Here is a 17,919-nt window from a genome sequence, read left to right on the forward strand (position 1 = left end):
CATTTAGTCTCATTTGGGTTTTCTTCCCTGCTGCAACGTATTTTACTTTTGTTTATAAAAGAAACAAAGCAAAAAAAATCCCCAAATAAACATATGGAAAAATCCCCTTGGTCTTTGGAAAATTTTCTTTGAGATGATACATTGCCTCATGCACTAATATATACAGTTCAAAGGAAAATAATGGGTGCATTGTCTCAACAAAGCAAACTTAAACATTTAAATCATTGACATGTACTAACACGCACACACAAGGACACTCTTGGTTAGTTAAAAGGCACAACAATATTTCCCACCAGCGCTAACAACGTTGAACTTCTAAGGGCGATGGAGAAAGAGAGCCAGCTAGCAGGGATGATTAAAGGAACGCGTACAGGTGGCAATGGCAGATGGGGTGGGAAGTGTCAGGAGGAGGCAGCCAGGAATATTTTGGAAAGGTGCACTCTACCTGTGTAGCCCAGCGAATTGTCGCCGTGATCAGAGGTGGGGAGTGGCGTCCCGCTGTCGTTCCCCCTCTCTGCGTCCTCGGAGTCTGTCGGAAACAACACCAGAGCTGCTGATGGGGTCACAGGAGTAACAGGAGTTGCCATTTTGATCACAACACGTCCAGACACAATTAAATCCACACATGACAGCAAGAGCCACAGTGCCAGCGCACGGCACACCTCGTCCTTCCCCTTCTTGTGTGGATGAGCCTGTGAGAGCATGGTCCAGGCTCCCCAAAAAGCTGTCCCCTCTTGTCCCCTGTGCCAGTGTCGCTCTGCAGCTCTCCAGGCACGGTGGCCACCCTGCTAAGCAGCCAGCACAGGCTGTGAGAGGAGCATATGGGGACGGCAGGGCAGGGGAGCTGAATGCTAGCATCGCTAATTTCCCACCTTATTGTTAATCAAAGCTATTGACTGTGATCACTCCCCATCATCGCTTCATCTCCTGGCAATTACAGACCCAGGGGACCTCACCTCTATCGAGGGGAGGAGGCAGGGGGGCGGCTGGGGCTGGGCGAGCACCGAGGGGCTGCGAGATGGGGCAGGGGATGGGGGCTCAGCCCCCCACCCAAAGGAGAGGCTCAGCATCACCAAGATGCGCTTTGCGCCACAAGATCCTCGCAAGGAATCTCTCCCTTTTCATGTCACATTGGGAAAAGGGAAAAAAGGGAAGGCAGCTGGTCAGCTGAACACATAAATGAACAGATGTTTAAGACCTTCATAAATGAATACATGTTTTAAGGGATAAATTGTAGATCAAAACGCCAACAATTGCAATAAATTGCAGATCAAAACGCCACAAAGCAAACACCACGAATATAACTCGTAACGATGAACTAAATAATTTGAAACAAACAACAACCAAAAAAGAATTAAATCCCCGTTGCTCTGAAAACAAAACATCACAACTCAAGGGAATTTGTCGACAAGATCACTGCCCCTTTTACTCTCAATGTAAAATTGCTCAATAAACTTAACTCCTATTTTACTTTTGATACTGCACTGTCCAGCAGATAATACCTAAAAAGAAACATTAGTATTTTGTTTAGAAGAAAACTTCAAGAAGTAAATGTCTTTGTAAAAATAACACTGCCACAACAATAGGCTGCTTTTCTCCTTTTTTCTCTGTTGACAGGTGTCAGATAATTTATTAATTATTGCAAAGACATGTTTTGCTCTCTCAGACATATTCTGGACTTCTGCAATGACTGAAAATAACTGCTCATTTTCAACAAAATCCACACTGCTAAAAATTACTCTCAACTTTGACAAAACACCAAAAGCAACTGTATATGAAACAAACCTAGAAAAAAGAAAAAAGTGGACATTTTTTCTGCATGCTGGATTTTACTAGCTCAGCCATTCTCATTTTTAAAATGCAATGTCAAACATTCATTTCTCCATTTGTTTTCTAAACAATCTTAGAGACAATATCTTTAAAAATCAGAATATTTTTAATGAGTTAGAAAGGAAAAATATTAAGAAAGCCAAAATCCTCAAGACCAACCCACTCACGGGGACTTATTGGAAAAAAATATTTCTTTAGAAAAGTCAATTAAAGGATTGATAGCATGCCTTCCAAAATACAGTCGTGCAAATTAAGAAAATAAAAGACCAAACAACAAAAAAGCAGCCGAACACCAAGATGATGTTTCATCTTGGCAGATGAAAGAAGTGAAATATGTTCGTTTATTGGCCCATTCATCTTTGCTGGCTCACTAATGGCCAATGTCACGTACATCTTTAAAATCTGCTCTGAAAATGGCTGCAGATTGACTGGATCAACACTCTCTTTCTCCAGATTGCTCACTCATTTGCATTCAGGGGTTGATTGGGTCAAAGTTTTAAATTACTGCAGTAAAGGACAGAAGGATGGGTCTTCTTATTAATTTAAGTGGCAGAGGCTGTGCCTACCTTTTTTGGTGCAAAGGTTTGTAATTGAGTACAGGGAGCCCAGACTAAATTTGAGCAATGAACCTGCTGCTCATCATTCTGAGAGACTGATTGGATTCTGGGAAATTTAACCACACACTGCTCAAAATGATTGAGGGGGAAGAAGATGCACTGAAAGCTACTGGAAACGTCCTGTGCATCACTGGAATGTTTGGTCTCATGTACAAAATATAATTGCACAAGGAATTGGACTTTTTACCCAAGACAGCCCCTCAGAGATGTGATTCCAAACAGTGGGCATCCTCCTCACAGCACCTCACAACCAACCAATGCAAATGCCCCTAACAAAACTCAAAACTCCCCTTAGGAGTTTTAACAGGATCAGTCTCCAATAGAGAACTGCTGTGACTTCAGTAAAGCCAGCAGGCTAGGAGAGCAGCAGCTGTAAAAACCAGGATACAGCTACTGGGAGCTATTTAGGCTTGCAAGTCTTGGCTCCAATCACTCAGTAAAAGTAAATGAGGGAGGGAATTAGTCTTTTTGAAACCACTGATACTTACATGATATCTGTTAATAACAACGCACTTGTTATTTACAATCCAAAACTATACAGACCTTGTTCACTCTCTGATTCTTTGATAAATGCTACTTTTCCACCTGATATTGAAAATTATATTCAACTAATGTTAAATTATGGTCTCTGGCTGGAGATGACTTACTAATGATGAATTCTACCCATTTCATTGAACAATAAGTGCTACATTTTTGGCTGTTGCCCTCTGTGCTGGGCTGAATTTAATTTCAGCTCCGTCAGAAGTTCCAGCTTTGCTTAGAGTCTCTGTAATAACTTAACAGAGGTAAGTAGTGTTGACTTAAATAACACATTTCACTGTAGGACTGCTGTGAAGGCACTCTGTTGAATGGCTAGTAAAAATCCTAAATGTTAAGACATGATGTATTTCTTATGACTGCCATGCTGTAGGATCAGGCAATTTTCAACTTGGCTCTCCTAAACATAATAAACATTTTTACATCATTATACTTTTTGAACTTGTTACAATGCCAGAAAATATGAAGCAAATGAACTATAAACCCAAGAACAATTCACCTGACATATGAAGAATTTACATTTTTTTCTGAGAAAAAGCAGAGGCTGACTCTTGTGCCTGATCCCTCAAAGAAATGCCATAACCAGTCCTTAAGAGGTTTAAGAGAAGTGACAGAGTGAGATGTTCCTTTAAAAAAAAAAAATCTCTCAATGTGGTTGGACATTTGGGTTGAATTTCTACATCAGACTAGAAGTATTTAAACCAAGGTTTCTATTTTTTCTTAACTGCCCAAAAAAAAGAGCCCATTTTCACTGAAATAAACCTTAAGCTTTAAAAAGATGCCTAGGCTGTAATTGGTTGATTCATAACATAAAAGAAAAAAACAAATTCAAACAACAAAACCAACAAAAAAGCCAAATAAACCGACACTGTTCACCCCCCCCCAAAAAATATTCAAAATAAAAAATACTTTTATCTATAAGTATGCAAAACTTCAGGAACAAGTCAAAATTAGTTCCTCTCATTTTCTTTTTTTTCCTTTTTAATGTAGCCCCAAATGAGTTTATTTGGGAAGAGGAAGTTAAAAAGTGAAGCCCTGAGTAACAACAAATAAGGATTGAGAACCCCTTAGCAATTGCCACTACCCTTTGCTTTTACAGGAGCATTGGAGATGCTTTTCATTTGAGAGGGACAACACCCTCATCATGGTGAAAAAACCTCATTCCCTGTTTCCATGGAAATTTTCAGAGCCACCATTCATTAAGTTGGGCAAGACATTAAAAAAAAAAAAAAAAACAACCAAAAAACCAACAAATACTTACTTGGACTTGAGAGGAGAATGTTAAATTTACCATCAATGACAGCTCCAGCTTTTTGGTGGAATGCTTTCAGGCTTAGTCAGCCCAAGCACACCTGACCCCTTCCAAGCATAAAGAGGATTTTGCATAATCATACAAGTTCAGAAAAATTTTAGGTGTTGATAGCAGTTGGAGAGCACAGATTTACATGATAGTGAGGAACCTTTTCCAATTAAATTTCTACTGAAATCTCTAAGTTATTCCATTTTATTGGATGGCCACACCATTCATGCTTTAATATACCTATCTTTAGCTCTTCAAAATTTTAGAAAATCCAAATAGTAAATATTTACTATTGCTATTTATTCTTTTGGCTCCTAGAACACCGCTAACTAGACAGACACACTTTTTTCACAGCTATTTATATTCAAGTGCATGTTACAATCCTAACTTCAAAAAGTATATTAAACACGTTTTTAACCATGGCTGTGCTCTTCACAGAAAAGTCACCAGTGATTTTTTTCCACACTGGTAAGAGAAAGTGATGCCGTCAGTTATTGCTTCTTTTGAACCAGGAGATATATCTGGATGACACATTTTATTGATGATGCATCCTTAAAAATCCCCAGATGATTCAGTATTGATGCCCTGGCCCAGCCTCCTGGTGGACATAAAGAAAAATTGAAAAGATGTAAACAGACACAACTTCTTACTTCTGTAAGAATTTCATGTGTCTGACTTTCTACACTGGTCTTTGCTTATCTGAAATTAAAGTCACCTACTGAAAAACATCTGACTACAAAAAATAGTAACTGTTACCATATTTAAGTCCAGAATTTATAACTTCATTATTTCTTGTTATGCTTCTCTAAATTTCATTATCATCAGCAGATTGGGGGTACAAAACTGGAAGGAAACATCATGAACAGCATTTTGCAAATGAGCATTAATAAAAGATTAGGATGAAGCAAATGAATATAAACTACTATCAATATTAGAATTGTGTTCTACAAATTGGATCAATTCCCATTGATTCATTTCTAGTGATCTAGATGAATTCAGGAAGAGACATCAGAAAACAAGCCCAACTGGGACTGCATCAAACCACAGTCTAAGATGAGGAACTAAATTAGTAAATTAATAGCAGAGGTTTTTTTCCAGTGTTTTGATTTATTCTAGGTTTTCTTTGGAGCTACAGTAGAAATACACTATAATATGTCTTACAGAATATTTAATTTATTCCTATTTCTTCACTTGGTTGTACATAATGACAAAACAGTTTATGCTCTCAGAGTATAACTAGGGATAGTGCCTAAAGGAGAACTTATAATAAAAGTCAAATCATTAAATCCACAAAAAGCAAATTTTGTTCAGGGAAGGTACTATCTAATTGAATATGTTTATTTAGAAAACTGCAGACAAGCTTTCAAGGATGTAGAACCATTCTTCAGATCTGGAACAACAAGGAAAAACTTCAGGCTATGTGCAGAATTGGGAATAATTATGCCACCTTTAGACTATCACAGCTCGGTGAACACTCACAGGTCTGTATCAGAAACCTGTTAATCTGATTAATATCCTCACCAATATGTCATAATAGCTCAAAGGAAGTATTCTTTTTCATAAGACTTAATACAGCATCTTTCTAGAGACTGGCACATTCAGCCAGCTAACTTGTTTAAGCTGGATAATTTAGCAAGTTATGACCACTTTCATCAACTAATAATTTCCACAAGTAATAAGTAGTTCTTCATTAAAAATTTACACTGCTCAGCTGCCTCATTTCAGAAGTTAAGAAAGATTCAAGCTAAGGGGAAAAGGCAAGAATTTGCTCTCCCATAATGTCCTTAATGGGAGGATTTGGCTCAAGTAAATGGTAGATAAATCCACAAGGATGTTTTTTTATTAATATCTTGTACAAGTATGTTCTAGCAATTCAATAAGTAGCCTAAAAAAAGAATGTACACTTACACATGGGTACAGAAATGTTATTCATTACACTCAAAATATTCCTTTGATGAGAAAAGAACACTTTGTAGTGTAAAAGAAACCCCTCAGAAATTATTTTTTCTAAAACAAGGAAGAATAAAAAATTTAATAATGGTTTGAATATCTCTTTTTTGCTCATCTTCAAAGAGCAGTGTATGACTGAAATCCTGACAAAACCTCAGTGAGGATGCTGTTTAAAAACCTTTCCTTCCCTTTGTTTTCACAATAAAGGTTGTTTCATTCAATAACAGCCTTTAAGTGAGAACAAAAAGTAAATGAGTGAGGACTTTATTATGCATAAACAGGAAACAACCTTGTTGTATCTTTGCAATTTATTTATTTATTTATGCAGTAGGTAATAAACAAAGATGTGGCAGAGCCATAAGCAGAAGTCTTATGTGGCATCAGCCACTGTATGAATCCAAGCACACAGAAACATTTCTGACTGAACACTTGAATTTCTCAAAAATTAAAATTTGGCAGAGAGCATAACAAGTTTGCATGCAAGACTTTGATGCTGCCAAACCTGCCTGTTGTTCTCTCTCTACCTGCCCTTGCTCCTTGAATTTTCTGGCTTTTCCTTGCCTTTCTTGGGCTTTCCCTTGCAGCACTCTCTCCTGTTTGGCATCTGCTCCCATTTCTTTCCCTGCCAGACAAATCTGAAGGTAGCAGCCACTCAGGCTAATTAAATGGTGCTGGAACTGAGTTAACAGGTGGTGGCCCCAGCTGCTTTTGTTGCAGGGGCAGATAAGAGACCCATCAGTAGCCTGTGCAAGGCACGATGATTAATTAGGACAAGAAGCCATTTTCCAGGGAGGGAGAACAAGATTTACAACAGAATTTTCTACTCCAAGGGAACAAGCAATGTTTCTTCAGAAAATGCAGAAATAAATGACTTTTTTGTAAGTGCTCACCAGTCATCTTGACTATGTTCAATATGGCATATGCACAAGACCTACTTGACATGGATTTGTTCATACCAGGATTTTCTTTATACCAGTATTTTCTCTTTAATGCAAACTATGAGTTTTAACTTGTTTCAGGAAATGTTCTCTCCCTCAGAAGACCCCTTATTTTGTTTCCTGCCAAGTAAACTTACATGTTTGTCGAGAAAGTTCTGACTGCTGTGGGAACTACTATCAAGACATTTAAATAATAGCAGCTAATACCATGTACAGCTGAAGAACTGGTTGTGCAAGCTTCCCATGCAATCCTCCAATTCTCCTGGACTTCTTGCAGTAATCCCTTAATATTGAATTAAATTCTCTGAGTCTACACCCAGTCCTTCAGGCATTAACCCCTGCAGCTCCTCTTCCATGTTTTCAGTTCTGCAAGGATGTTTTGAGGCTGAATTATGCAGCTGCTTTACAAGAAGCTGCCCCCAAAATAGCAGCATAAATTTGGGTTCCCTTGCTCTTTGCTGTAGAGCTGGAACACAGCAAGAATCCCACCATGCTTAATTACCCCTTATATTTTTCAGCTGAGTGGTGAACTTTGGGAAGGTGATGAATTTCCCTCATTAATAACAATTACAGACAAGAAAAACGCAGGAACTAATTCAGCATACCAGCAGCCTTGCAGTGACATGATTTGAAATTAAAACTACCATGAAAATGAATATTGAAGGGGATGTACACAATCCAACGGCTGAGAAAGTCCTTTCTCATTGCCTTGCTTTTCTGAATATGCAAAGTCATCTTGTGAGTTGTCAAAGATATATCTGCAGCACAGCTGTGTCATTTGCATTTTGCCAGTCTATCTGCAGAGCTCAGCACTAAGAATAATGCTAAATCAATGTGTGTCAATGCTTGCTTGAAGAAAGAACAGACATTCTTGCACTAATACACTGCCCAGCAAGGAAAGACATTAGCACATTAACTCAGCCTATTAAGACAGATATTTAAGCAAAAAAGCCTAACTGATATCACAAGAATCACAGCTGATTTGCCTTCAGAAGACACTCCTAGCCATTTTGAATTGGTTTAACTTCCCCTCCTTTAAAAAGGGCTACATTTTGAACAATTTTGCGGTTTCCAACACATTTTCTACCTTCCAAGAGTGACTTCAGCCACATTGTGATTACTGATGCCTTTAGCATATGGATTTCTTAGAGGATATATGTCTGGTTGTTGCTCTTCTGTGTTTCCTTTCTTTTTTGTCTCCCACATCCCAGCTCTTTGGCTATGACAACAAGGCCAGCAGACAGGACAGGCTGTAAATGTCCCTGTCCTTCCATACTTGAAGTCAATTACATTTTATTTACCTTGTCTTCTGTACAAGGCAAAAGTATGCTATAGCCTATGGGGTGACTCAAGGATTAAAAACAATGAAGGTTTAACCCTGTTTTACTTTGAAACTTCAGCATATTATGGTACTGAAAATCACGGTGGCCTACCAGGAAAGAATTTGGTAGGTAATGTAAGGGAGGATTTTGAAGTGTAGTGAAAAGGTGACTTGCACAGTAAACAGATATTCACAGTGACTTATAAAAAGGCATGGAGTTGAAAAACATGCACTGTCAGTCAGTATTTCTCTGTAAGGATAAATTTACAGCAAGCTACAAGCATCATCAAACCACACATACATATCCATACAACATGGTAATAAGTCAAGCTGTCCAGAATTCCCCTTCCTGTTCACATTCCAAATGTATTAAATGAAACTCACTTGCAGCAATACCTTTTTAAAATTCTTTTACAAATCCAAAGATTAAAAAAATTGTCTTCCTTTATTCACGCTAAATAGAAGTAAGGACTTCAGGGATTTTTTTTTCTTTTGTTATTTGATCATTCAGGCATTCTCTCTGAAAAGTTCTTCTGAAGAATTTCTGCTTTTTGCAGCCTAATGAAATGCATTTTCCAAAGTCAGGTTTTGAGTTTTGGAGAGAAGCCCTACAACAGGTGTTCCTGCTTGCTTTGTTTACCTGAGCTGACTCCTCACTGCTCAAAATCATATCCTTAAGAAAACAAATGATGGAGCATGTAAGCATTTGCCTGGAAAATTTGATATTAGGCTTGAAGCCCTTTCTTGTTAAAGCAGCAAAATGCTCCCATTGACTGGATGCAGGGCTCTGTTAGCACAGCTGTGAATACTTCAGGGAAGTGGGAGAAAGAGCCACAAATAAAGAATTAGCAATTACTATCTAGCTCATAATGAAACATACAGATATGTCCCAATCAACTTAATAATTCTCAGCCTGAACCAGGAAAGATAAAATAGTGGTCAGTTAATGTAATAGTTCCTAATGGTTCTTTAGCATCTTCCAGCTGGGAATCTCATTTCTCAGTGTGATTAATGTCAGCCTCAAAAGAAAGCACAAGGTCAAAAATTACTCTAGGTTTATGAACTTAAACTCCAGACAAAATAGAACAATGATGAAATGAAATAGCTGAGAAGGAGAAAAATCAATAACTCTTCTATCTTGTCAGAATTCAACTCTTCAAAATTAGTACCAGATAAGAAATCATACAACACAGCAAGGGGTACTTGGTTTTACAAGGATCTACAGATTTCTCTAAATATTGTTAATTTGTAATACTGTGTACACTGAGCACAGGAATTACTAGCTAGAGGCAGTAATTTTGAAACAAAAAGGGCCTTCAATAGATCCACAGGAATCCCAGAATTAGAGCTGTAACTGGAAGCCCAAAGCAATCAGGTATGAACAATGAAGAATAAGTTTTAAACTACACAAATATGGTGAGAACAATGCCAGTGTAAATAACAAAAACAGCCCCATAAAAATTTTGATGGATAAGATTATCAAGATGATAAAGTTTAACCAAATTACACATCTATGTTCAAAAACCTACTAGATCTCTGAGATAAATACACAGAAAGACACAACCTTTTCAGAAGCTTCAGTTTATGCATTGACAGATAGAGAAAAACAACTTAAGAGCAAATAGAAGGAAGTATTTGTATTTTGTGGTTTGTATTTTGTACCAGCTATGCCCCCTTTAAAAAGCAAACCCAAAACCTTCATAGTGCTAGAGACCAGGAAATTAGGCTTCTCATAATGAGGAACTCATTTATCACCAGTAATGAACTGAAAATGGAAGCACAGATGACTAAGAATTCATTGTGTCAGATTCACGTGTGGAAAGTTTCCCAAGTATATCATTGCTGACTGGGTCACAGCTTTAATATCGCTGACCTAGAGTACAACACTGCAAGAGTGACAGCTTAAAAAAGAAAAATTTCTTTATCAAGCCCTGTTTGTTTGTCCTACCTTCATTTAATGTGTTGGTGCAGCTGCTTTGGGCAGGAAATAAAAAATACTTCTGAAGCAACATTATACATCTCGTGTATTTCCAGCGTGATTGGTTCCATATTGCTGGGGCCCTCAAGCGCCTCTAGCAGAGATAGATCCTCAGCAAATTTAAACATGTCAAAGTGGATCAAATCAGAAATAGATGCTTCATCTCTACAGGCTAGGATGACTGCTGCCCAGCGCTGAAATTCCAGCAGGGAAGATGATGCCCTGGCTTGGACCTGGGCGCTGCATGGGGGGCAAAATGAGCACAGGAGCTGAGCCCTGGGGTGGCTGTGAGCTCTGCCAAGCTCCTGTGTTCCCTTGTGCCCTGGTGTCCCTCTCTGGTGCTGGCTGACCCCTCAGCCCAGGGGTGGCCCAGCTGTGACACCGGGGACAGTGGTGCCAGCAGTGCCCAGCCCTTGCTGGGTGCTGCCGATTGGCTCAGAGCAATGCAGATGTGACACTGGAACAGGAAAATGTCCTTCAGCAACATTTTACTGCCTGGTCAGTGGGGATGCTCAGCATTTTGTTAGGTCTCCAGTGGAAAACTCTAGTTCTTTACAAAGAGCCTTTACACCTAAATAGGTGGAGCAGAGTTTAAATATCTTACATAACAGAATTTCAGAAGGTCGAGGCACTGATAACCACAGAGAATTGATCCAGACCTGTACAAATAACCTATCAATCACAAACAAATTATGAGGCTCAGAGCTCATTGATACACCATTACTAATACTACTGAATTTAAACAACTACATGCTCTGTCCAAGGGTTTGCTAGTTTGAAACTTCAGCATATTATGATACTAAAGATTTTTAGGTGTATCCAAGATATACCTGAAAAAACCCCATACATACATACATATATATATATACATATATATATATATATATAATATATAATATATATATTTTTATATATATAATATATATACAATGTGTATATATATGCATATATATATATATGTGTGTGTGTGTGTGTCTATATATATATGTATACCCCAACTAGGATACTAAACTTCTACCATAAAACCGAACAATACGAAAAAGAATTTTGATATTTTTTACTGGCTTCAAGTTTATTTGTTTTGGTGGGAATATAGGTATGAAAACTATGGGAAAAGGAGACAGGAGAACAATGCAAACACTCAAGAATCTTAGAGAAAGAAAAGCATTTTTAGTGAATTGAAGGCAATTAATCATATTTCCTTTTAGGAGGCCAGACTACAGAAGATTCCTGGAAAAGCGCTGTAATTTCAGAAGGTGCTGGGTATGAAAAAAAGAGAGTAACACATTGGATCAAATAACACACCCAGCCAGAGACAGATCTGACATTGAACACTAGTTAGAAAGTAAAACAACAAAGAATGCTATTTTTTTATATTTCACAAAGAAAACAAATCTCAGAAAATACTGAGAAGATTTAAACTTTAAACCAAAAGAAACTACTGAGTTTAGAGTTTACCCCATTGTTTCTATTTCTCAAAATGTACAGTTTATTCAGCTCTACCAAAATTGTATTGCCGTTCTACAACTGTAGAGTGACCAAGGAGATGTGATATAATCTTGAAAGTTCAACACTGGAGGTAAATAAGCTGCAAGTGCACATAAATGCTCAAACTGAGCAAAGCCAAAGCATGAAAGAACTCAGGGAGAAAGACATTGCACCTGAAGTGAAGATTATTTCAAATGCCCTTCAGGAAAAGCTTCTAAAATTGTTAAATGTTTTTGAACTTTTACCTTAGCTACAAAACACTGAACAATAAAAACAGAAACATTTTTTATTAGAAATAATAAAATTAAACACAATTTAAGATGTTTTCCTTATGGTTTATATTTTTTCTAAATGGTTATGGTTTTGAAAATGCATATAGTCTTAGAAAAGTGACACATATAATATAAAGAAATATATATTCAATGATGAAGGAAAAACTGGATAAAAAAATTGCAATAAATAAAAAAATTCTACCATAAACATTGACTGAAAGGTTAACTAGTTTTGCAATGATTAGCACTCATGCCTAAGAAGGCTCCCTGGGTAAGCTCCTATTTAAGCTTTTCTCCTCAGCTTGAAACTTGAACATAATTATGTTTGACTGGATTCAGGCTGAGTGTCTCAGGGTCCTGCTCCCCCAGTCATCCCAATCAAAATCCTACACAAAATCTTTCCCACTTTCCTTGAAGCCTCCCACCACAGGTATCTTTCTCAAGACAATCAAAAGAGAAAAGTTAGTATATAGTGAAATCTTGTCTAATATGCAGACAAAATGCAACTGCACCTCACATCCACTGGTTCAGGTGTAGCTTTGAGACTCCTTCCATCTCTATTTAATATGTTAAGGAAAATTAGTGAATTCAGAAAAGACTAGAGCAGGAGATCCAACAGAAGCTGACTCTGTGACAGCAGAATCCCTATTCTGTAAAAAATGCCACTAAAGTAAAACACTTCCAAGCCTTCCTCATCCCATTCAGCTTATTTCATCAATATATATTTAATAATCTGAATTTGTGATATTAATAGAAATTTCATATTTTTTAAATGTGAATGAATAGCTAATTCTACTATTTGGATTCTTACAACTGAAAATAAAGGCCATTCATAAGTAGTAAAAAATGCACTTGATGAAAAATGCTATGGGTAGATGAGGATTTTTTTGATGATACACTATCAAGGAAAATTTAGTAGAATTTAAACAGGTCCCTCATTTATCATATCCTGTGGGCAAGTCAGTTAATAGCTATATTGATTCTCTTCTGTGTTCATTCTTATATACATCATCCAAACCAAGGTGAAAGCAACCATGAGATATTAATTTTGGAGAAAAATATTTAAATGATAAATGTTTGAAATTGCAGTTTAGGAATGATTATTATACAATGGATTTGCTGTTCTTAAATTTCAGGATGCATGGATATAATCACACCAGGAAATGTCACATTAATAAATCCTAAGTGATCCCTGGATGTGCTGTACAGCTGGGAACTAAAAGAGACTCAAACAGAATTGTATCAGCTGAGGATCTCATACATGTTGAGCATCACTTTCACACAAAACTCAGGTACTGAGAGCCTTCTCTCAGTCAAAGTGCAAAATTAAATAAATATCTGAGACCATGGTTTCTTTGGCCTGCCAGTACCTGAAGAATAGAACAGGGAAAAATACTCCATTTCTATGCACATCTGATTTCACAGGTGCTTGTTTTTTTGCTCCCACTGAAAAGTAAAGAGCAGAGCAGATGACTCCCACCCCAATGTTTGTCTGTTTTGAAGAAGGATGATCAATGAAAGAAAGTGAAATTACCTTCTTCAAGGTCAGAAAGGACACACTGCACTTTGTTCAAATGCCTTCTTTTTTTATTTATTTTTTTTTTTCTGGAAGCAAAGGTATAGAGGAGAATGAACTAGGACACAACCAAAGCACAGCTAAAAAAATTGAATGCTAGGCATTACTATTAACACAATATGTCTTTTAAAAATATGGGAAGCAGTGTAATTTTTTTTTTCTTCTACCTCCTCCTAACAAAAGGTAACTATTATTGTGCGACTGGTTTTCCTTTTTCAACTTAACAGTTCAACTAATCCTTAATTCCTATACTAATTCAATCAGTTATTATTTTATCCAATGTGTATTCAGAAAGTCGAATCTTTGCAAGGATCTTTTTGATATTTTCTTTATTTCAGAAAACGCTTTCTCAACAACATTTTCCCTAATCAAGCCTGAAGATTCCTTGCATTTTTTTTTCAATGTTTCAGGTTGTTCAGTGTTACAAGTTTTGTTGGCAGAAAATAAGGCAAAGTTTTGGATGCATTAGTGTAAAAACTGTGTTCACAGAGGCTTCCCTCAGCTGCTTCAAGGTCAAGGGGAGCTGCAAGGTGAGAGGTGAAGTTTATCCTACATCTAAATAATCTTTGGAGAAAAGAGAAAGGGAGCAGAGAGAGCCCACATTTGGTGCAGTCTGCGCCTCCTTTTAAGAAAACAATTGACTTCTTTTGTATTTTTATGACTGGAAACAAAAAGTGAAAGCAGATATCTGAGGAGGAAAGAGCCGGAGCTCCTGTTGCAAGGACCGTGGTGAGACGCGGCCGGTGTCTCCCGCAGCGCTGGGCCCCAGGGAAAGGCTGGCCTTGGGAAGAGCCCCCAGCGCTGCAGCTGAGGCTGCTGGAGCCCCAGCAGGGTCAGGGAGCTGCCCCTGGGGACACCTTCCAGGGGCCTCTGGGGCTCAGCTCCAGCTGCTGCTGCTGGCAGGGGAGGAGATGAAATTATAGCGTGGCAAGGGGAGAAAAGCAGAAAGGCTGAAGGGATGAAAACACAGAGTTTTGCTTTCATCCCGCTAATATTCCCAGGAATCCCTTTAGGGGGATGAAAGCCAGCCCTTGTGAGTCTGATTCCCCTGTCTTTATGTTTTGCAGGCATCTACAGACAACAGAAATAAGTGATAATGAGTAAGAATTGGAAACAGCACAGACTGCTGCCTGAGTCTCACTGGAATGAGTGTAGCAAGACACTGCTGGCTCTTTCAACAAAGAGCCTGTAACCAGTTTGTGCTCCTTCAACAAAGAGTTTGTGACCAGTTATTTTAGTGAACAGCAACAACTAACACACAACACCCTCTACAACTCCCCCTACAACACCCTCTACAACACCCTCTAAACCTCTACAACTCCCAACCAAAAAACTCTGCAAGTAAAAAAAATAATCCTCTATACTCTTATGGTCACAAAACCACAGACATGAAACTTAGCAGATTGTAGAAGTGAAGCTGCATGGCTGATCTTACTACAGCTTCCCAAGGCAGCTCTCAGTCATTGATTTCATGACCCTTTCAGGGTGCTGTCCCAGTGCAGAGAATAGATAACAAGAAAGAGAAATACAAAGTGTTTGAGGTGTGTGGGCCCTGTATGATCAGGAATCAGACTGCTTTAAAACCATTTAATTCACAGACACCACTGCTGAATGCTCTCAAAAGCTGAACTAATAGTTTCCTCAGAAGTCTGCAAGATGGAGAAGGTAATATTATCATCTCATTTTAGCTGGACATCTGAGATGCCATTGTGTCCAGAGAAAATTTTTCTGAAGAAAGTTGCTCTCCAGATTTCCACAGCCAAGGCTTCCAGCCCCATGTTTAGAAGCCTGTGGTGTTGGAGCTAATACAGGAAGAAAAAGGACGTTGGTGAATGTCCCAAAACCCTGGTGATCTTTCAGAGCTTTCACTCTGCTGTCTGTACAAGGCTGACTAATTTCAATGTTTAACCTAGCTAGCCCAAGGCATCAAGCAAGCCAAAGGTATTATTAAAGCCTAAATGGGGCCATCTCCTGGCTTCATGGACACTTCCAGGCCAATAAATAACTGGCTGATTAGCATAAAAAGGAGCATTTCTAATACTTATGAAAGGATCAGTAAGCATGTAATAAATTTTTCCCTTCCACTCACTGTATTCAATGTATTAAACTGTAATATTCTGAATAAGACACAAGTTTTAATGTCTGCTTTTCCAAAACACATTTAAATGTTATATTCATTTTTTTTCAATCTAGGTTTTTGTTTATATGACTTACATCAAATAAAATATAAAATGCAGGCTTTGATTGCTGTCTTCTATTTTTCTCTCTTCCTCCTAATCCTTTTCCCAGCAAAGCAAAATGTAAACCCTATTGCCATTTTAAAGTATGCATGTGAAAGAAAATTGATTCCCCAGCAAAGTTCCGTATGTGCTCCAGAAAATAAGATTAGGCTTACAAAAGCTCTTTTAATTTACAGGAAACAGTTCGTGACTGATTGCTTGGGAAGAAAACAAAGGAAAAATTTACTTTAGAAAATGCTCTGGCTCCTAGAATCAAGACAGCTTAAAGCAGAGGAAATCTTGAGGAGTGACAGACATTTTGAAAGAAAGACTGCTAGCCTGGAAACCATCTCAGCTGCTCACTTTTGAAATCAGATATCTTAATCTGTCACTTTCTTGCTGAGTTACCACGATCAGATCAAAAGAACTCAAATTCAGACAGGTACTAAGATGCCAGAGACCTCTCTCGATCTATTCCTGAGCCTGTCTATACCCCTTCTATCAAATGAGAATAAAAGACTAATAAATAATACAATTTGCACATCCACAGCAAATTGAAATGCGTCTTCATGTCTTTGCTATTACTATAAATTAAATATATACAATGGTTTGGAAAAAAGCTAAAAGTTTGTCAAGTTATGAAGCATAGATTTATCTTAGACATTTCTTACCCACTGGAACTTTCAATACTTAAGAAGGTTAAGAGTTGTGTAAGCACAATTCTTGTCTTACTACTCTTATACTTCAAAGATGACATTGTATTTGCATTGTAATTACATCTTCAGAAACATCAACTACTGTACTCTAAAAAATGGATAATTTTTGTGACCCTAAATCTGTCACTATTCCTGAAACCTAGTGTTTTTATCAGCCTGTATAGCTATTCATTGTTTCAGAGAATAATGATTTAGCTCACATAACACCATTCATATCTTAGGAACAACAAAAGGGATTTTCTTTAGCAAAAATATAAATATTAATATGTTAAGCATTCAAAATATATTTTCTGCAATTCTCTTAAGTGATTAGCAACAACTTAGCCATACAAACTCAATTTTCTTAGTATGAGACAACTAAGCTAAAAAATAGAACTTTGCATATCAAATACGAACACAAAATCTTAAGATATTAGGTTTTGTTATTACTATAAACTAGTGTCAAAATGGTTTCTGATATTTCTGTGGTACTGTAGAAGCACTCTGAAGCATTTGAACATGATGTTTCACAACACAACCATGATCCTGAACTGATAGAAATGAGACAGATTTTCATTCTTCCCAGTGGTTCACTGCACACAAACCCCACATTTGCAGAAAACTTATAAGCAGCTTCTAAGGCTGGTGGCTCAGGTACTGGTAATTTTGAAATGAACTGCAAAATTAGGGGTTTTTACCCTCTATTGCATAGAAGCATCTCTTGTCACTCACCAAACTGATTTATGGTTTCATGTCTAGGTGAAGAAGCTACAACAGCTTGCTCTTTTGTAGTTTAAGAAATTAGTGACATTTTAGATACAGCAAAAAGTCTAATTTGGAAAGAATAAATAATGTAGTTAAGTATTTTTACTTCATGTAGCTGATCTAGCTGCAGTGCACCCAGGTTATCCTCAAGACAAAGAAGTGCAGAAAAAAGAAAAACCTTGGCATTTACAGCTGCCATATGGAGGGTCCATGTGTCATTGTTGTGTGGTAAAATTGTCTTCCAAATTTTTTCCCCATGTTATTTATAATGTATTGACATTTTCCCAGCTCTTTTTCTTTCGAATCTGAGAGGAGGAGTATCACAATATTTTTTGGTCCAGAAGCAGAGAAAAATAAATTTAACTTAAAACACTCCAGCCAAAGAATGAAATGGCTTTTACAGGCATAAAACCAGCTTCCTCTAAAGGCCCAG

The 17,919-nt window shown here is 37.6% G+C and overlaps 1 protein-coding gene across 6 annotated transcripts in view; it reads right to left on the reverse strand.

Annotated features, from left to right (window-relative positions):
* Positions 1–17,919, reverse strand: part of ROBO1 (roundabout guidance receptor 1) — a 682,144-nt gene that overhangs the window by 354,950 nt on the left and 309,275 nt on the right. For 5 of the 6 annotated variants that reach the window (XM_064726906.1, XM_064726875.1, XM_064726883.1 and 2 more), the window contains exon 3: positions 446–529. The exons of the other annotated variant lie outside the window; for it this stretch is intronic. In XM_064726906.1, coding sequence (XP_064582976.1) covers positions 446–529 — 84 coding nt within the window. The remainder of the gene's footprint in view (positions 1–445; positions 530–17,919) is intronic. 6 annotated transcript variants of the gene reach the window in all.

Source organism: Zonotrichia leucophrys, chromosome 1, assembly GCF_028769735.1.
Source record: "Zonotrichia leucophrys gambelii isolate GWCS_2022_RI chromosome 1, RI_Zleu_2.0, whole genome shotgun sequence".
In the NCBI taxonomy this organism is placed as follows: Eukaryota; Metazoa; Chordata; class Aves; order Passeriformes; family Passerellidae; genus Zonotrichia; species Zonotrichia leucophrys.